General features: G+C 36.3%; 1 protein-coding gene across 1 annotated transcript; it reads left to right on the forward strand.

The window, feature by feature from the left end:
* Positions 1-2,378: 2,378 nt before the first annotated feature.
* On the forward strand, positions 2,379-4,629 carry LOC136216700 (adenylate isopentenyltransferase 5, chloroplastic-like). Its single transcript, XM_066003254.1, has 2 exons — positions 2,379-2,586; positions 2,828-4,629. Exon 2 carries the CDS (start codon positions 2,869-2,871, stop codon positions 4,147-4,149), a length of 1,281 nt encoding a protein of 426 aa, XP_065859326.1. The 5' UTR covers positions 2,379-2,586; positions 2,828-2,868; the 3' UTR covers positions 4,150-4,629.
* The last annotated feature ends 17,807 nt before the right edge of the window (positions 4,630-22,436 follow it).

The following is a 22,436-nucleotide window of genomic DNA, read 5'->3' on the forward strand; positions in this document are numbered from 1 at the left end:
TGATAAACATGTTGCTGGATAACCTATAAACTAAATGCACGAAACTATTATATGCGCATGTTGTTGAACTATGTATTTAATTAACTATCTTATTGAGTCGGCAGCTCACCCCTTGTCACCGCCACTTTTCAGGAATAAAAGATTAGCAACACTCGTTTCAGATTGGCCAGTATGTGAAGTCGTTTCGATTTAGGCTTTTTCTTTTATTTAGGCTATCATATTTAAGTTTATAGAGTGTTAAATTTTGAATTTCAATTAATTAATTTTTTCATGTCGAATTTATATTTTCCATTGAAGCTTTTAATGAGATGAATCATATCGCTTCAAGTTCACATTTAATCGAAATTATTATTGTTCTAGATATTTATGGTTTGTGAAAAAAGGATGTTACATTTAGCTGTATCAGAGCCGACTCACCATATACGCAGGGGCGGCTCTAATATTTTGGAGGCCCTAGTTAGCTTGTATATCTTTTTTAATAAATAAAAAATTGGATAATATTTAAGAAATAGTATTAAATACAAAATAGTTCTTTTTGAAGTATAAATGAACATATTATCAAAATTTATAATCATATATTAGTCTTGATACAACAAACAAAATTACATAATAATTATCGGGATAAGGTGCAAAAATACCTCTAATGTTTACAGCCATGAACAATTTTACCCTCTAACGTCTAAAATTGTGCAATTTTACCCCTAAGGTTGGCAGCCAAGAGCAATTTTACCCCTAACGTTGGCAAGTTGGGTCAATTTCAAACATTATTATAAAATACAGATATTTTGTACCTTATTTTGCATCATTGCATATATCAGTTTGTTTAAAAAAAATATATTTCATATTTTCAGTGATTTAATAATATAATTAGAGACTAATATTTATAATTCAGTAAAATATTTTGAATTTTTTTGTCCAACCAATACAATAGATAGTATTTTTTTAATTCTTTTCCACGTCTAATCATATGTTACTAATGAGTGATAAACTGACTCACATCTGAAATGTAGATGACAAGATTCATGATCGGGAAGGCAATTTGATAAATTATTTCTCAAATTAATCAAACTTGATAATGTTAGAGGTAAATTTGCTCTTGGCTCCAACGTTAGGGGGTAAAATTGCACAATTTTAGATGTTAGGGATAAAATTGCTCCTAGTTGTATATGTTAGGGATATTTTTACGCCTTATCCCATAATTATCTAAATCCAAGAAGTTATTATTCTTTTCATTTTTTTATATGCAAACTATCTGATTAATCATTGTATTTCAATTTAGCTATATTTTTTTTCTCAAAAATAGACAATATAATCAAACCGTTTAATCTTTTTTGTGACATAGTTGATTGAATATAATCTATTATTAACTTCAGCTTGAAAAAATTTCTTTCAACAGTATTATTATTCAAAGATCAATAAAAGATTTAATAATTAAAATAGATCTAAATTTGAAATATTAAAAAAAAGTAAGAATAAAACTAAATAATATATTAAAATTTAACAAACATTAAAGTGTAGCAAACATTCAAACTACTAATTAAATTTGATTAAAAAAATAATTATTAAAATTATATAATAATAATTATCATAATAATAAAAATAAAAACAAAATATATATAAAAAATAAAGAAAAAAGAACTTTATATAATAATAAGAATTATTATTAAGAAAATTAGAACCAAAACATATAAATCGAAGAATCAAACTCCCACCCTCACAAACAAATCGCTAATGCTTTTACCATTTAGCCTAATACTATATTTTGTTATAAATCCAATTCTACATACTTCTTAACCATAATAATTATCAAATTTGAAACAAATTCTGATCGGATGCCCCCGTAAATTGAAGGCCCTAAGCGGCCGCCTAATCAACCTGCCCCTAGAACCGGCCCTGCACGTACGATATGTAGTTTGGGGACGAACCAAACGGAAGTTTGTGGGCCTGTAACGACCTTTTCCAGAGTAGACGGCATCGAGGTAAAGGTCTAAGCAAGGAGCTTCCTTAAGAGGTGATGATGGGGACAGAAATAAACTGAATCCCACATCGGAAAGGGAGAAAAAGTGATTAAGGCTTGTTAGTAAAATGAGAATCAAATCCATGTGACGTGTTTTAAAACTGTGAGATCCAAAATGTTGGATTTGGACTATCAAGATGTTAAAGTATGTATCTTAAAAATATAATAGAAGTTGTTGAAAAAGACATTTTTCATAATGAAAAATACAACTCAGCTTACTATATGATTTTTCATTTTTTATTTAATTTTTTCTTGGCCCATGGAAACCTGAGAAACCGGTTATGGAGGGATTCCTATATTTATGCCTAGCTTATAAATTATAAATACCAGCACATTGTAATTCATATTATTGCATTGCAATATTCATCTTGGCAATTATAGCATTTTTAAGTGCTTCCTTTATCACTAAATCATTCTTATTTTCCTAAATATACATACAAGTGCTGCTACTGCTCATTACTGAATAAGCTTCCACTTTCTCTTCCTCTGCGCATAAAGAGAAAGAGACCACACAATACAACCCATTTTCCTCCACGATTTGCCGCGTACGTACTTCTACTAACCCAAAGGTACAGTGGTCCAAAAAATCTCCTACTTACTATTCTACAACAAAATAAAATTTCTATTATAGTTCGGATCCAAAAAATCTCGTATTGGACCATTCAAATAATGACACGTTAATATTGATGTATCATTATTTGAGTAGTTCAAGAACAGTTCATCTCCGAATTTTGAATTTCAGCTTTGTCGTTTCTTTTTTCTTTCTTATATTAATTTCTGGTTATTTTTATTTTTTTCAAATAACTATAGGTGCATTTTGGGAACTATTGATTTTAGTAAAATTGAGAAAGATGAACATGAGGATTTCGGGTTCAGTCCAAAAGCAAATACAGCCCCTAGTGAATTTTCCAAGGGCAATAAACTCCTCCTTCTTTCGCCGGAAAGACAAGGTTGTTTTCGTCGTAGGCCCAACCGGCACCGGAAAATCACAATTGGCTATTGACTTAGCAACCAGAATCCCAGCAGAGGTAATAAACTGCGACAAAATGCAAGTCTACAAAGGTCTTGACACGCTCACTAATAAAGTCACTGACCAAGAATGCCGAGGCGTCCCGCACCATTTGCTCGGCATAGTCGACGATCCCTCTGCCGATTTCACTTGCGATGATTTCCGAAATCACGCTTCTGATGCGCTCAAACTAATTCTGTCTCGTGATCGCCTACCGATAATCGCCGGCGGCTCCAATTCATTCATCGAAGCTTTAGCTTATAATGATCCTGAATTCCGGTTAAGGTACGAATGTTGCTTTCTCTGGGTCGACGTGTCATTGCCGGTTCTGCATTCTTTCGTATCGGAGCGAGTTGATCGAATGGTGAAAGCTGGTCTAATTGAGGAGGTTAGAAACATGTTTGATCCTAACATTACTGATTACTCCAAAGGGATTCGCCGAGCAATTGGTGTTCCTGAATTGGATGAATATTTCCGAAGTGAAGGTCAAATCGACGCTAAAACTCGAGATAAAATTCTCGATTTAGGGATTTCTAAAATTAAGGAGAACACCTGTATATTAGCCCGCCGGCAACTCAGGAAAATTCAACAACTCCATAACCGGTGGAGTAATCGGAATATTCACCGAATCGATGCGACTGAAGTGTTTCTGAAAACAGGAGGTGAAGATTCGGAAAAGGCATGGGAAAAACTGGTGGCGGGACCTAGCGCCATGATTGTTGAGGAATTCCTTTATCATGAATCAATCATACCATCTCAACATCAACATAGTCATCATCATCATCACCTAGCAACCAGTGGCGGAGGGGTATGGGGTCCGTTAGGGAAGTGGCTAGTTCCGTTTCCAAATACCGGCTCCGTGGCTAAATCAAACCCCCAATTTTCTGCGGTGATCAAAGTGAGAACTGATTTCCATTACATAATTATTATACTTATCCAATACACAGGCAGCCAAATCTCAAATTCAAAATTGAATGATCTTTCGGCGGTTAAATTCGGGGAATCGATTTATCCATTGGTGCTGTTACAATTTTGTACTATAAATAAAAAAAAGAAGAGGGTAAAAGAAGAAAAGAAAGCATTGAGTCAAATGTTAGAGAGTGTTTACTGTTTTGAAGAGTGAGTTTTTTTTTTTTAAATAGGTGATTTCTCCTAATTAAGGTTTTGGAAGAGTGTCAATTTAGTTGACAAAAGAAGGAACTTTTAGGAAGAGGTTTTGGAATCCCTTCTCAAATTGTGTAAATTTTTGTAGTAGTGGGCAATAAAGTAAAAAAAAGAAAAGGTAAGTGAGTGAGGAGATAATTTTACTGGTTAAAAAGTTTCCCAAAATGCGGTGGTGGCGGCCGTACAGCTGAGGAAAGCAATATCTACAAATCATTGGAGCTGACCAATCATCCGTACTAGCGTGTGGTGCACACGCATCAAGTCGTGATACTGTAGGGGTTTTTTGGAATGGGGCCCATTTTTTGTGATTTGCAGCTGTATTTTCATTTTCATTTTTATTTTAATTTTGATTTTGATTTTTCTTTTTCTCTGGCCATGATAGCTACATGGTATATACACGATGGAGATTGGAAATTCGGAATAATAAATAAGTGTTTTTTTTTTCCTCTCTTTTCTTTCTCATCTCTTAATTAATAATATTTCTAATTTCTTTTATCTGTTATTTTTAGTAAAATTGAAATTTATTTATCTCTTACTTTCAAATTTTTTTATGAAATTTCATTATCTTTTCTTTGAGGAAAAGGAGTAACAATATTTATTTATATCTGTAGAGAAAAAATAAGTTTACCCCTAATATTATAAATAAATAAATAGTATAATTAAATCCTTGATGTAATTAAGATGGAATCCTTTTGCCCCTAACTATAAGTATTATGTTCTAGGGGATCGTTAATTTTATTATCTCTCCTCAATATGTACAACGTTATGTTATTACTCACCAAAAACATAGGTGAAAAAAAAAAAAAGTTTAAAAAATTATCTTATGTATACAAATGTCTTTGATCTAGTACAAAAGATGAGATAATTAAAAAAAAAAAAAAATTATATATATATATTCATATGTGTATACGTGTTTTGATATGTTATTAATGAGTGGTAGCATGACACGCATATAAAGTGATGATGAGATTTATGACTGTATAGAGTGTTAACTAATTTTTAAAAATTACCTCAATTTTTAAATATTTAAACTAAAATGATCTAATACATCACAAGCTCCTTAAACTTATCCAAAATAGTATATTAGATCACTGAACTTTGCAAGCATCTCATCGGCCCCCTAAATTTGTTTATTTCGTATCACCAGCTTCCTAAACTTGTCCATAAAAGTAGATTAGCTCCCTAAACTTTGCAAGTGTCTCACCAACTCCTCAAACTTGCTTATTCTGTAACAACTAAATACAAAAACTATAATACTAACTCTTGATCCTCATCCATTCAATTTCTCAAACCTGCAACACTAACTCTTATAATAGGTTGAAAGGTAGGAGAAGCGAAAAAATTACCTCTCGAATAGATAGAGACGTATTTTTAGAATTTAGGTTTAATCAGTTTTTGTATTTAGTGGTTATAGAATAAGCAAGTTTAGAGAGTTGGTGAGACACTTACAAAGTTCAGGAGCTAATATACTTTTATGGATAAGTATGGGGAGCTGATGATACGAAATAAGCAAGTTTAGGGAGCTGGTGAGACTCTTGCAAAATTTAGAGAACCAATCTATTATTTTGGACAAGTTCAGGGAGCTAGTAATGTATTAGGCCAACTAAAATTTATCCAACTTACAAACTTGCTATTTATAACATTAAGGATACCAAAATTAGAAATATTTTAATACCTTATACCTCATCTTTATTTTGAGATTCAAAATGTCTAAGTAGATTTAAATTTATGAACTAAATAATTTTGTGTATTTTTATACAAAAATAATTTAATTTTAATCACTCAAAATTGTAGTAGATTTAAGATGAATTAATTTTTTTTAAAATTGAAATGAAAAAAATAAAGTTTATATTTGTCTCTATCACTTTTGAAAATTATAGATTTATTTATAACATACAAAATAGTATAATTTTTTTTTAATATTTTCAAATAATATCAATTTTATTTTTATGAACAAAATATTCAAATCAATTGATTTGACATTATTTAACTTTCAAATCAAATCTTCCAAATATTAATTATGACAAGTGTTTACTATATTACCAATACAACTATCTGGTATCTTAGGCCGATAGTCCATATTAATCAAGATTCGAGCTGATGGATCTCTCTTAGGATCAAAGTTCTCCCACTAAATATTTTAGTCACAGCTGTATTATCATCTTCAGTTCTCCTACTAAGAATTCAATCCATGATTAGATAGTTAAACTGATTCAGTACTTTAACCACATTCACTATGTGTTTAATGAAAAGTGATACAATTACAAATAATATATTAAAATACTCGAACTGAATAATTTATTAACAAATTTATTTAGAAATAACTATCGGAATGAATCAATCCCTAAATTTAGGGATAAATTTATATAATTTGATTGTGACAAGTGGAGTACATCTCCGCTCCTAAAAAACCATACTTATCACATAAAAAAAAATGTAACTGTTTGCAACCACCGTGGAAAAACTTGAAATGTAGGGCCTAGATTTGATGGTGATGCGGTGTGTTTTGATTGAATAGGATATATATGGGATAAACGGCTGTGATATGTATATTTGCAGAAACAAACATGCAAAATGGGAATCTTAGAAAAAGGGACAAAAAGGGCAAAAAGACAATTGAATTTGGTGTGACCCATAGAAGTAATTGTCAATGGTTCCAACTGTAGAATTAGAATATGGGTGGGCTTTATACCCACTCACCATCCCTCCATATTTTAATGCTATATGTGGAAGTGGAACCCACCAACTAATCTTTAATTAAATTTTTTTTATATAAAAGGTCCCGTATCATTCCATTAACTTAATAATACAAATACAGCACGAAACAAAGAGGAATAAAACATCCATCCCATATAGGCAAAAACCAATAAAAGGAAGAAATAGACTACATATAGAAATACATAGACTACAAAAAGCAATAAAAGAATACAAAGAGCAATAAAAACTAGAAAAGATACAAATACAACAGACATAGAAATCATATCCTTCACGTAAATCGAATCCCGTTGAAAAAACGTTGTAATCCATACTTTATCCTTTAGACTCTTCTAGATGTTCGGATCTAAGTCCTTTCTGTTTGTGCATCCACGCAGATCTATAGATCTACGGACAAGATAAATCTTTTCCGCTCTTGCTAAGACCGAAAAAAGAATAAAAGAAAAAAGTATAGTTCACAAGTGTAGATATCTGACGAAAAAAGAAGTTCAAGAAGGAATATAGACTTCAAACTAACAAGAAAACTGTAAATCTAACACTAAAAACGAAAACGAAGACTGTAAATCTTTAATTTATTTAAGCTTCACTTTGGAGTAACCATAATTAAACTTATACAATCAAATCTCAATGCATTCTTAAAAAAAAAATTAATTAATTAGGGTTGTCTGATGTTCCAGCCGAATCAACCAACTTGGAACCACTGTAACCAGATGGTTTTTTCTGTAATTAAACATGCCTTGTCACATTCGACCTCTCAATCCATTATTTGGATTTACACGACAAGAGAGGTCTGGAAAAACCTCAATAATCGTTTCTCAAAAGTAATGCCCTTCATATAGCAGAGCTGCAAGACAAAATTTTGGCTACAACTCAAGGTGATTTGTCTATAACCGACTATTATACTAAACTACAAGTTGTATGGGAAGAGTTTATCAATTTTAGGATTGTTCCTTCGTGTACGTGCATGCCTGGTAGTGAAGAGTCTTGTACTGCTATTAAAACAATGAGGGATTACCAAGACTAAGATTTTGTTATTAAATTCTTAAGAGGTTTGAATGCTAACTTTGGAACGGTCAAATCCCAAATTTTGATGATGGAATCCTTAACATCTAAAGATCGTGTGTTTAAGACAGTTGGAGGGGGTTTATATGCAGTCTTTTTTTTTAACTGAGTCTAATATCCATTATGTTAAGTCTCAAAAAGGGGAAGGTTCCAATGTTCATCAAAATAAGAAGTTCGATAATAAGAAAGGAACAATTTGTAGTTTCTGTGATAAAGAGGGTCATACCATTGACCTGTGTTTCAAGAAACATTGGTATCCACCCAATTTCAAACACAAGAAGAGGTTTGCAGCCAACATTGTTACATAGGAAGATGACATGGAAGCCTGTAAACATACTTATATCCCGCAAGCAGCCAATTCTCATGTTCTTGTTCCAGGAAATACCCAACGCGCTTTCAATTTTACTCCTGATCAGTGCGCTAAGCTACTGCAGTTGCTTCAACGGATGGACAAAGGATCGGGAAACACAGAACCTGCTCTGCATGCTGTTACTTCTCATCAAACCAATGTTGCTAGCACCACTAATAGAAATACATACCTTTATTCACTTTTTACCACTTATATTTTACTTTAACTATATCTTATCTTATTTAGATTATTATTATGTTCCTTTGGTTACAAACAATCTCCCCTATGATCACAACCTTTTTCTAAAACAAACACTAACTACCACCACTTGTCTTTTGGTTTATGTGGATGACACCATCCATATAGAGGATGACAATAAAGAAATAGATGTTGTCAAAACTTTTCTGGATAATCAGTTTAAGATTAAGGATTTAGGAAATCTTAAAGTTTTTCTAGGGATTGAAGTTTGTAGAAATTCAAAAGGTATATTCCTTAATCAAAGGAAATATGCCTTAGATTTATTATCTTATGCAGGTTTATTAGGAGTTAAGCCCTCTACTGTTCCTATGGATTATACTCTAAAACTTTCTAAAAACACAGGTACTTTGCTTGATGATAAAACTGCATATATACGTTTGATTGGTAGGCTTATATATCTGACAACAACACACCCAGATATAACTTACTCGGTTAACCAATTAAGCCAATTTTTAGATTGTCCAACTGACATTCATATGCAGGCAGCACTAAAGGTTCTCAAATATATTAAATCTTCTCCCACTTAAGGGCTTTTTTCATCTGCTACTTAATCACTCCAGCTACGGGCCTTTAGTGATTCTGATTGGGCCGGTTGCCTAGATACAAAGAGGCATGTTACTGGTTTCACAGTTTTCCTTGGTGATTCCTTAGTCTCTTGGAAAAGTAAGAAACAACCTACTGTTTCTAGGAGCTCAACGGAAGCAGAATACAGAGCTCTCACTGTCACCATATGTGAACTACAATGGCTACAATATCTTCTTACTTCGTTAAAGATTCCAGAAACAACGACAACGATTTATTGCGACAATAAATCCTCAATTCACCTTGCCCATAATCCAATTTTCCATGAACGCTCGAAACATATCGAGATTGATTGCCACTTTCTCCGAGAGAAAATTGAAGCTGGCGTTGTTCGCTTGATGGTTGTTTCGACCATGTCACAATTAGCTGACATTCTTACCAAACCGTTATCACTGAAGCCATTCACAGACTTGGTACAAAAGTTGGGTCTTTTGAATCTCCACCGTCCAGTTTGAGGGGGGCTAATAGGAATAAATACCTTTATTCACTTTTTACCACTTGTATTTTACTTTAACCGTATCTTATCTTATTTACATTATCATTAGGTTAAAGGGTAGATTTGGTTATTTGTCCTTATATAAATATTGGGTTCAGATAATGATGAACTCACTTTTTCACTTTCAATTCAATCTATTTTCTCCTTCACCAATTGTCAGTTATTTTTAGACTTCAATTTGCTAACTCCTAAAACTAGAGATCGAAAGGTTCAAATGTTTTCAATTTCATTTCTAAATAAAAAATTTTATTTCAACGCATGATAAAGTGAATATATACTGTATACACGTCAAGTCTAATGAGTATTATGATACAGGTGTATCAGAGATAATAATATTATTACTTTTGAAATTACTTATAAATTTAAATTTTTGCATAAATAATTATTTAAAGTAATGACATGGAACGAAAATAGCATAAAAAATTGTCTAAATCAACTTTTTGTAAAGGGAGAAGCTTAATATTAATGTTAATATTGGGGGTATCTATTTCTTTATGTAAATATGTTGGCCAACGAGTGCAAATCCGTGGGCATCTCTATTAATTCCATATTTCATGCACAAAATTATACTTCCAAGATAACATTTATCACACATCAATTACATACATCACTTTAATAGACAATAACCCAAAATTATTCATTTTCATTCTAGAAACTAAATAATAATAAATAAATAAATAATTTTGTAGCTACTAATTAATTAATTATGAGCATCAAGTTCTTGAGCAAAATTATTGGACAGCTTGAATTCCAAATGATAATTTTAACTTTTATATATGTATATAATAATATGCAATAGTTAAAAAAAAAATGTAATTGTGTAACCATGGGAGATATTATTTATTTAATTGGACATCTATTCTCTTTGAAAATCTTCATCACATGATTAACACAAAAGATTCTGATTTGGATAAACTATAAGCTTAAAAGCAATGTTAAAATAATCACTACCAATTGACTAGTTTTAATGTCCACTACTAAATAATCACTTAATGCACATATATATTAGGATCATGTAAATTACATTTATGGTCCTTAAATTAAAAATTCGACTTTATAGTTTTTGAATTTGCATTTTACTAATATAAAGGATCATTTTTATGAATTTGCATTTTACTAATATAAAGGATCTGATGTAGATTGAAATCGACTGAAGGTTTTAATCGTAAACCAATAAAGAATACAAACTTCTCTAGCTAAACTAGAAGGTTGAGTAAACCCAAGGATTGATAATCCAAGCTCCAATGGATGCTTTTAGTTTTAATTCATTCAAAGTTAAGGAACATTACAAAGAGCAGGGTTTAAATACTCTCCAAAATAACAAGGATAAATACCAAAAACCCATGAATAGGGTTTTGGGCAAAGTATGTGCATAAGGGTAGAGTAGGCAAGGAAATAGTTCATGGCAGTTTAGTAATAAGGGTTGGATGGCAAAACAGTAATTAAACATCAACAGCAATGGTCCCCCATTGGTAAGAACTTGGGGAGGAAGTATTTTCCCAGTAGAGTACGCTCCACGTCCAGGCGTCACGCCCCGCGTGTTGGAGTCTCTGTGCTTGGAAACGCGGGATGAGGCTCCCTACACGTGGCGCCTCCAGGGCCGCGCCCCGCGTGGTTTAACTCTTGAATTTGGGGCTCTGCGGCTTGGCCTCTACACGTGGCGTCCTAGGCAGGCGCCCCGCGTGCTGGACTTCCTGATCTGATTCCTACTCGAAGCTGGCATCTACGCTCCGCGTGTTAGTGGTAACGCCCTATATCCCCGAGTGTCTTGGCCCTCTTTCTAGAATAGAGCTCCCCATGCCTTGCGTCTGGTTCGACACGCCCCGCGTGCTCTCTGGCTTATCTTGGCTTCCGTCCTCCTTGGAGAAATTCTCTCGTGTTCCGCCTCGTAGTTCCGGGCTCGGGCTTATGGAAAGGATGCCCTCATCATTCTCCCCTTCTTGGGAAGAGTCGGACTCCGTCTCGGGTGCCTTAGTTGGCAACGATCCATCCGACTTCCACAAGCTCAAATCCTGCACGTTAAAAGAAGAAGACATTTTCCCAAGCCAATTGGGGAGGGTTAGTTGGTAAGCATTGGCACTAATTTTCTTCGTGACCCGGTAGGGGCCATACTTCCTCGGCCTCAACTTGCTACTCGGGGCATGCATGAGCCGTTCCTTGCCCAAGTACACCATTACCTCATCCCCAATTTCAAATTGTATGTCTCTCCGGTGCTCATCAACTTTGGCCTTAATTTTGCTATTTTTCTCCTCAATGCTATGTCGGACTTCTTGGTGCATTCGATGGTAGTCGTTGGCTAGGTTGTGGGCGGCTACACTTTTCTTCTCCCCCTTGGGAACCTCGCCCAAATCAAGTGAGTGGTTGGGTGTCTTGGTGTATACTATCTCGAAAGGGGACTTCCCGGTAGTTGAACTCACGGTGGAGTTGTAGGAAAACTCGGCTTGGGCGAGCACATAATCCCACATCTTGGGTTTGTTTCAACATTTGCGCCTCAATAGATTTCCCAATGTCCGATTGATTGCTTCGGTCTGTCCATCCGTTTGGGGGTGGGTCGTGGTACTAAACTTCAATGTGGTTCCGAGAATGGCCCAAAGAGTCCGCCAAAAATGTCTTACAAACTTCGTATCTCTATCCGACACTATGCTCTTTGGAACCCCATGTAGCCTCACTACCTCACGGAAAAAAAACTTGGCGATGGCGGTGGCGTCGTTAGTCTTCCTACACGGGATAAAATGGGCCATCTTTGAGAATCTATCCACAACCACAAAGATGGAGTACATACCCCGTTGAGTCCTTGTCAACCCCAACACAAAGTCCATGGAGAGATCTTCCCAAATGGTCTCCGGTATTGGAAGATGTATTCGTAATCCGGCATTAGTAGCATGCCCCTTGGATGATTGGCACTCCTCACATCGCTCCATGATGTACGTCACGTCCCTCCTTACTCTAGGCCAATAGTAACGGGAGCTAACCGCTTCAAAGGTTTTGTCTCTTCCAAAGTGTCCCCCCAACACCCCTCCGTGTAACTCTCGGATCACTCTTTCCCGTATGGATGTGTTTGGAAGACACAATTGGCTACCCCTCATGAGAAACCCATCCACTAATTGATACCCACTCTTTTCGGTACCTCTCCTACATTTCTCCCATTCAAGACCAAAGTCCGGATCCTCCTCATATTCTTCCTTGATGTGCTCAAAATCCACTAACTCCAAAGCCACTGTTTTCAAGAGGGCTATCCTACGGCTCAAGGCATCTGCCACTTTGTTTTGTTGACCCGCTTTGTGAAGAAGTTGATAAGGGAACTTATCCACGAAAGTGGACCATCTAGCATGCATGGAGCTCCAGAGTTGTTTTTGACTCCCCAAGTATTTGAGGGCTTGGTGGTCGGTGTACAACATAAACTCCTTCCCGATGAGATAGTGCTCCCACGTCTTGAGAGCCCGCACTACCGCATAAAACTCCTTGTCATAGGTGGACCACTTCTGTCTTGACTCACATAATTTCTCACTGAAATAAGCTATGGGCCTCTTCTCTTGCATTAATACACCCCCGACTCCTACTCCACTTGCATCACACTTAACTTCGAAAAGCTTATCAAAATATGGAAACGCTAAAACCAGAGCGGTACTTAGCTTTTCCATTATCAAGGCAAAGCTGCTCTCTTGCTCATCTCCCCACTTGAAACCTCTACCCTTCTTCAAACACTCGGTCAGGGGGCCACAATAGCGCTGAAATTCCGGATGAACCGTCTGTAGAAAGTAGCCAACCCATGAAAGCTCCTAATGTCCCCAACGGTCTTCGGAGTCGGCCACTCCTGAATTGCTCTAACTTTCTCTTCATCAACCCGGATACCATTCCCACTTACCACATACCCGAGGAACACCAAGCTTTCCATCATAAAGTCACACTTCTTAGTATTGGCAAAGAGTTGGTTCTCCCGAAGCAAAACCAGTACGGTCCTCAAGTGCTCCACATGTTCTTCCAACGTCTTACTATGGATGAGGATGTCGTCAAAGTAGACCACCACAAACTTTCCAATCACCGGACTCAATACTTGGTTCATCAACCTCATGAACATACTTGGTGCATTGGTCATCCCGAATGGCATCACTAGCCACTCATACAACCCATCACGCGTCTTAAATGCCGTCTTCCATTCATCTCCCGCCTTGATTCGGATTTGGTGGTACCCACTCCTCAAATCAATCTTGGAAAAGACCTTGGACCCACTCAGTTGATCAAGCATGTCATCAAGTCGGGGAATTGGAAACTTGTACCGAATAGTGATCTTGTTGATGGCCCGGCTATCCACACACATTCTCCACGACCCATCTTTCTTGGGCGTCAGCAAAGCCGGGACCGCACATGGACTCATGCTCTCCCTAACATAGCCCATTCTGATCAACTCTTCCACATTCCCCTTCATTACTTCACTCTCTTTGGGACTCATCCGATAATGAGGAAGACTAGGCAAACTAGCTCCCGGCACAAGATCTATATGGTGTTGGATGTCCCATAGGGGTGGTAGCCCATATGGTAACTCTTCCGGAAACACGTCACGGAACTCATTAAGCAAATTTCCGACTTCTTTCGGAACTTCTTCCCATTCGCCACCTACCCTCTCCGACGGTGTACTAGATTTCACCATCACTACATAGACTGTTTGACTTTCCTTACACTCATTAATGAATTCTTTGTGAGTTGGGCAAACGATCAACGTAGATTTCTCCTTGCCTTTGGATTCCCCTAAAAGAGGTGTAAGCACATAACTAATCCCGTCCTTCACAAACCGATAGGTGTTCTTCCTTCCGGCATGGGTAGCATCCCTATCAAATTGCCACGGATGTCCCGACAGTAGGTGGCAAGCATCCATCTCTATGATGTCACAATAGACCTCATCCCGGTACTCTCCTATCTCAAAAGGCACCCTACACCTTTGAGTGACTTTCAGCTCACCGACATTCTTGATCCAGCCTACACCATATGGACTCGGATGTGCTTCGATATCCAACCCAAACCTCTTAGCCGCTGTGTCGCTAATGATGTTCTCTTGGCTACCACTGTCAATAATCACATTGTACTTTACCCCTTGAACTAAACATCGAGTTCGGAACAATTGATGTCTTTAGTCCGTCTCCACTCTACTCGAGATCAAGAGTCTCCTCACCACATGTATGGCCTGCCCCCCTTCATACTCTCCCTCATACTCATCATCAATGGGATCACAACAAACATCCCCTTCATCATCATACTCATCATCATCGTCGTATCCAGGGGCGGATGTAGGGGGGTCAAAGGGGGCATTTGCCCCCCCCCCTTCATCCCACTTAAAAAAAAAAAAAATTTAAATCCAACAATAAAGGTTAAAATGCAAAAACACCCCTAATGTTTTGGGTCAGGAGCAATTTTATCCCTAACGTCTAAAATGGTACAATTTTATCCCTAATATTGGAAGCCAAGAGCAATTTTACCCCTAACGTTGATAAATTGGGTCAATTTGAGAAATAATTCATCAAACTGTCTTCTCGGTCATGAATAATAGTGTTTGAAATTGATCCAATTTATCAATGTTAGAGGTAAAATTGGTGCAAAATTATAAAATTGATATGCAATTGGTGCAAAATAAAGAAAAAAATGACTGTATTTTATAATAGTGTCTGAAATTGATCCAATTTAACGTTAGGGATAAAATTGCTTTTGGCTACAAACATTAGGGGTAAAATTGCACTATTTTAGATGTTAGGGATAAAATTGCACCTGACCCAAAATGTTCGGGATATTTGCTTCGTAACAACCTGAGAATCCCGAAAATGGATGATTACGAGTCGAAAACATTATAATTTACGTTTTTTATAAAAAAAATAATGCATGACAATTGAACGATTTTGCATTTTTCGTCACAAAAAATTGAACAATTTTGCATTTTTTGTCATAAAAAATTGAACAATTTTACATTTTTTTGTCTAAAAAATTTTTACGTAGAATTTTGCCCCCCACTCCCTCAAATCCTGAATTCGCCACTGGTCGTATCGCTCAACCATGTTGGCACTTCTCCTCTTGGGACACTCATTTGAGCGGTGACCCGACTCATTACATCAGAAGCATTTGAAAGGATCCGGCCTCGCATAGGGGTTGTTTCCCCTAGGGGGTTGTGTCGCCTTAAAAGGCCTCACATCTCCACTAGGTGCCTTACCCGCACTGGGCGTCTTGGAATCGCTTGAACTTGCAACTCCTTTACCCTTATCAGTTCCTTTGGGAGCTCTTCTCCCTCCATAAGTGCTCTCAGCCCCGGCTCTCCTATAGCCTTCACGTCCCCTCAAACTCAACTGTGCCTCAGCCTTCAGTGCTAAATTACGGTCATCTTGCACCTGAATCACCATTTGTGTTCCAATCCAATCTTAGATGTTGTACCTCAATCCTTCAAGATACCTTGAAGTCTTTTGGCTTTCAGTTTCCGACAGGTTAGCCCTTGCCGAAAGCCGCAAGAACTCCGAGGTGTACTCGTGCACACTCCTAGCACCTTGAGAACAATTCCGATAGGAACTGTAAATGTACTGCTCATATTCGGGTGGTAGAAACCTCTCCCGCAACATCGACTTCATTCTAAGCCAAGATCTAATCGGCTCCCTTCCTCCTCTTCTTCTCCCTTCCTTCATATTATCCCACCAAACTGAAGCTCCTCCTTTCAACCAGTAAGCTACCAAACGGACTTTCCGATCCTCCGGTATTCCGCATAATCGAACAACCGTTCCACCTCTAACAACCAATCGAGAAAACCCGCTATGTCGAGTTCTCCCCCGAATGACCATAAGTCTACTTTCAATTTGAAGGCATCGTCCCTCTCAAAATTGCCTCTAAACCCCATTCTCACATTCGGCTCGCCTCTATATCCGCCTCTTTCATTACTCCGACCCCCATACGGGTCATTCAAACCAACATCCTCCCTCTCATAACCACCTACAACATCATTATGCACAATATCCATATTCCCGGCACGCACATGCGCGGGACCAACAACATCATTCACATGCATATCATGTCTAGGTCTATCATGCATAGCATTATCATCCATCCTAATCCCCATATTCCTAGCAATCCTAGGCATATCGTAATCATCAAATAAGTCCCCATCACTATCACTATCCGCATTTCTAATTATTACGGGATTAGTCCGCCTTACCTCTTGAACCCGAGGGTCCATGGCTTGGGGTGCATAAGTTCTCCTTGGTGGTGGTGTCGGTTGTCGGTCAAGTAGAGGATGGGCTTGTTCTTCTTGCCGCCGGTGAGGCTCTCCGGTTAGGAGAGTTTGAGTATTGCGGGTTGTTATGGTGAGTTCTTCAAGGATGAGATGAATATCTCGGGTACTCGTGTCGTGCTTCTCCTTTATCGCTCTTAGAGACTCCGTGATATGCTTCACGTTGCCTTCTAGTGTCTCAACTCGTTGCTCCATGGATCCGGTGGCTTCGTTTGTGATACGTGGTTGAACCATTTCCGAGAAGAAGTCTCCGGAAGGAAAACGACTTGGCTCTGATACCAACTGATGTAGATTGAAATCGACTGAAGGTTTTAATCGTAAACCAACAAAGAATACAAACTTCTCTAGCTAAACTAGAAGGTTGAGTAAATCCAAGGATTGATAATCCAAGCTCCAATGGAGGCTTTTAGTTTTAATTCATTCAAAGTTAAGGAACATTACAAAGTGGAGGGTTTAAATACTCTCCAAAATAACAAGGATAAAGACCAAAAACCCATGAATAGGGTTTTGGGCAAAGTATGTGCATAAGGGTAGAGTAGGCAAGGAAAGAGTTCATGGCAGTTTAGTAATAAGGGTTGGATGGCAAAACAGTAATTAAACATTAACAGCAATGGTCCCCCCTGGTAAGAACTTGGGGAGGAAGTATTCTCCCAGTCGAGTACGCTCCGCGTTCAGGCGTCACGCCCTGCGTGTTGGAGTCTCTAGGCTTGGAAACGCGCGATGAGGCTCCCTACGCGTGGCGCCTCCGGGGCCGCGTCCCGCGTGGTTTAACTCCTGAACTTGGGGCTCTGCGGCTTGGCCTCTACGCGTGGCATCCTAGATAGGCGCCCCGCGTGCTGGACTTCATGATCTGATTCCTGCTCGAAGCTGCCATCTACGCTCCGCGTGTTAGTGGTAACGCCCCGCGTCCCCGAGTGTCTTGGCCCTCTTTCCAGAACAGAGATCCCCACGCCTTGCGTATGGTTCGGCATGCCCCGCGTGCTCTCTGGCTTATCTTGGCTTCCGTCCTCCTTGGAGGGATTCTCTCGTGTTCCGCCTCGTAGTTCCGGGCTCGGGCTTAGGGAAAGGATGCCCTCATCAGGATCATTTTTACCATTAATCGTGATCATTCTAATAACCAATAACCCTCATTTTAAAGCTAATGAAGATAATATTTTAATCAACTTTATCACGATAACTTTTTGATTTTGAAGTCATTTAGATATTATTTTATTAGGATTAAGAAATTGGCTATTTAAAATGAACAAACTTTAAAAATAAAAAGGGTGGTTACATAAAAAAAAATGTGGTTCTAAAAACTTAAATTATTGGATTTTTTATTATTATTTGAAGATATATTAGTAAATTGTATCGAAGAATGGGGTATTGAAGTTTAAGAGCATAGATAAAATGATGGAAGTCCTAGCAATTCAGGCCTTCGACCTACAAAAGTGTGGTATCCACCTCAGAACGACATTGTAAAGATCAATTGCGATGCTAAATTTGGGGACAATGGCCGCACATGTAGGGCAAGTCTAATTGCTAAGGATTCCACGGGTTTAGTCATGGCAACTATGGGGTTCCTATAGCGGTGTGCGATACAGTGGAAGATGCAGAATTGCAAGCGATCATGGAAGCATTGGTATTTTGCTAGAGACTGCAGCTTCAACAAGATTGTCGTGGAATCGGACGCAAAAATAATGATTGAGGCCCTCCAATCCTAGCGCTTCACAGAATCCGCCTTGTTATTTTTATACGAAGACCTTTAAGCCTGGAGTACCATATTTAATTCCTGTTCTTTTTCATTTGTGCATCGAGTGGGGAATAGTGTTGTGCACTCTCTTGCCCGCTGGGCTTGTAATTTTGATTCCCCTATTGTTCTTATCGAAGACTGTCCTGCTTCGATCTGGCAGCTAGTCTGTAACGATTCAATTATTCATTCCCATTAATGAAATTACATTTTCAATAAAAAAAAAATAAAGATAACATTGAAGGATTGTGATGTAATTTAGCTAGTTAGCCAATAAATTAATGTTTAATACAAATACTGGGAATTACGATTAATTTTATTTCGCGTTTAGTTCACGTATGAACAATAAAAAAAATCCTGAAAAGAAAACAAAGAAAAAAATGAATGATCTTGAATTTTTCTATCTGATTGGTCAGGACCGGTCCTGATAATTTATGGACCTTGGGCGGAATAATAAATAAGAGCTCCTTTAATAAAAAAAATACGTAAAAAAATTTAAAATATATTTCAAAAAAGTATTTTATTAATAATTATACAGTACGTATTATTACGCTTACTAAATACAATTGTTTATCCAAAATCAAAAAGATGTTTCACAATTTTTTTAAATTATGGATTAAATTAAACTCCTATTTGGCTTATGTGGTATCCAAAATTTTGTCATTTGACTAATGTGATATTATTTGATAACATTTGCATATTGGAGTGTTTTCATTAGTGACATTGACTAATTTTGGATAAAAAAAAACTAACAGATATGTTAAATTTTTGCCAATAATTTTTTATTTTTTTCTATATAGATTTAATACGTGAAAAAAAATTAATTCCTTATTTATCTACAGATTAAATCTATATAGTAAAAAATTAAATCAATTGCCACGTGTATATATCACGTGTCAAAAATTGTGTCATGTGGTAAAAATAATTTAACAAATCGATTAATTTTCTATCCAAAATGAAAAAAGATTACCAAATTATATGAAAAAAACTTTGGATACAACAAAGTCTAAATATAAGTTTAATTCTTAAATTAACCCTCAATCTATATTCGAAAAATCAATTGGACCTTTTTTTTTATAGAAATTGGGACGAGATAGAACTTGGGCGGGGTGAGCACCCATGATCCAAGAACTGTCAAACCCACAATATATTAATAAAAGAAAAAAGTGAGTGTTTGAACAAGAGAAAATGAAGGAGAACAAACAAAAAGAAGAGGGGAGGAGAAAAGATAGGAAAAGTCAAGAAAAACACAAGTGTGAAATACTACAAATGTCATCATTGATAAACCTGTGGCAAAAAGCAGGAGTTGAAGGCCACCAATTGATCACTGAGGAAGAGATTCCAAACTTTACCAATGCATCAACAACTCTATTTCCTTCTTTAAAGATGTGTGAAAAGAGAATGTTCATCCTAGAGCAAATGTTGAGACAATGCAACCACTCTTGTCGAATACTCCAAAGAGCATCCATGGAACGATGTCTAAGCAGATTAACTACGTACATTGAGTCTGACTCAATCCAAAGCTGATGACAATTTTTCTCCCAAACAAGTTCAATTGCGAAAATAACGGCTCTCAATTCAGCCATATAAGCAAAAGGAGGGGTAGAAAAAGCAAAACAACCTTTGGGAAAGCCTCGATAGTTGTAAAAAATACCTCCTGCTCTTGCCTCGCCAGGTGTGCCAAAAGCATAGCCGTCCACATTAACTTTAACCCAGCCCGGAAGAGGTTTAAGCCAATGGACCGGAATAATGTTGGAAGCAGGATGCGGTCTAGGAGAAGTCAGAAGATGGGATAAGATAACAACATCTCTCCGCAAAGAGCAAAAACCTTTAGAAGTGGCAAAAGACTTTTGAATCAATCGAAAGAGGGTGATCTTCGAAAGTATAAAATATTAATTATTTGGATTCTGTAAAACCTAACCTTAGTAAATATATTTAGACCATTAATTTATAAATCTTAATCCTTAAAATATATTAAAAATAATGATTTTAGGATGCTTGTTTAATTTTAGTGTAAATTATTTTTTAATTCATATATATATATATATATATATACATATCTAATATTAAATTTGGACCCTCCTGGGGGCTTGGACCCTAGGCCAGGGAACTCCTGGCCTAGGTCTAGGGTCGACCCTGTATTTGGTTTGATTTCAAAAAGGAAATGGTATACTCATGATTCTTTTTGTGGCTTTTTTCACGTATATGGATTTTAATCTGATTTACCTAAAATAAGTTTAGGTATGAATGGAGAGCTCTAAAAAGCAGCATGAAGATGTGAGAAAAACAGAGAAATACCCAATAGAAAAGAAGATGAGTTAAACAATGTTGATTAAAATAGAAATTTGGAGTTCTTTCATCTCCACTACTGTTCAACGGATATGGATCTAGTCATCTAACAAGTTTGGTTTTGTCTTGTCATTTGACAAGTTTCTTCTTTTCTTTTTAATTCTTGCATCAAAAGTTCGTTTTCCATCTATGACATCATCAAGTAATCACTCTGGAGAATGCATTCTAGCTAAGATGGGAGCTTTTCAAGGAAATCTTAGTCCTCAGCTAGCGGAGTCCATGACTATAAAAAAAGGCTTAAGTTGGATTAAGACGCATCGTCCCAGTGAGAAAATTTAAATTCAGTCAGATTGTCTCGTCATAGTCAAAGCAATTCAAATGGGTTTAAAAAGTCGTTTCTATTTAGTTGACATTATTTCCGATTGTATTCATTTATTACAAGATTTAGAGTTGTGCTCTATCTCTTTTATTAGGCGTTCAGTGAATTCGGCTGCCCATACTCTAACAAAAACGGTCAATTCTGTGTCTGTTTGGGGTGAGTGAGCATGTCCACCATAATTTCTTAGCAATATTCTTTCATCTGACTTAAGTTAATAAAACTTGGCATTATTTTCAAAAAAAAAAAAATCTAGAATTGTGAATTCTTCAAAAAAAAAAAAAATTGTGAATTATTTTTAATTACAATTTTTATAACTACATGTTTTGCATTAATAAATTAATTCACGCAATTATAGAAAATAAAATCAATTATTTCAACCATTAAAACTAAAAGACGGTGAAACGGAAGAAACTAAAATAAAACAATAATAATAATAATAATAATAATAATAATAATAATAAATGTATAAAAATTATATTTAAAAAAATAAAATAGTCATTTGAAAATAATTAAAAATAAATATTAAAACTGAAATAATATAATAAAATAATAAATTTATTCAAAACTATTTTTCAGGTTAAAAAAATAAATAAATACATGAATCAAAGATGAAATTAATCTAGGAATAAAAAAAGGTAAAAAAAAATTAATATACACTTGACTCAGAATCTAATATTCCACGCGAGAACTAAACATGTGGAGGTGCATTATCACTTTATACAAGATAATATCTTACGTGGAGACATCAAGATGCAGTATGTGAAAACAGATGATCAAGTTGCCGATATATTTACGAAAGGACTGAACGGTGCAAAATTCGAACAGTTCAGAAAGCAACTTGGAATGACAAGTAAGTACGAGGTACTGAAAATCGGTGATGATGGGGGGTAGTAATTAATATCATCACCAACTTTGAAAAAGGGATTAGTAGATTAATTTCTAGAATAGTTTATAAAACTCATTTCTAGATTAGTATACTATAATATCTAGATTTTTTTAAGTCTTCTTTAGTTGATTTTTGTTTGTTTCCTCAATTTCCTAATTTGTGGTCTAAAATCAATTTAACATACTATAAATAGGGTGTTTAGGATTTCCTTTATGTGTGCAAAAATTAAAAAGCAGTAGTGAGCAA

Source organism: Euphorbia lathyris, chromosome 2, assembly GCF_963576675.1.
Source record: "Euphorbia lathyris chromosome 2, ddEupLath1.1, whole genome shotgun sequence".
Lineage (NCBI taxonomy): Eukaryota > Viridiplantae > Streptophyta > Magnoliopsida > Malpighiales > Euphorbiaceae > Euphorbia > Euphorbia lathyris.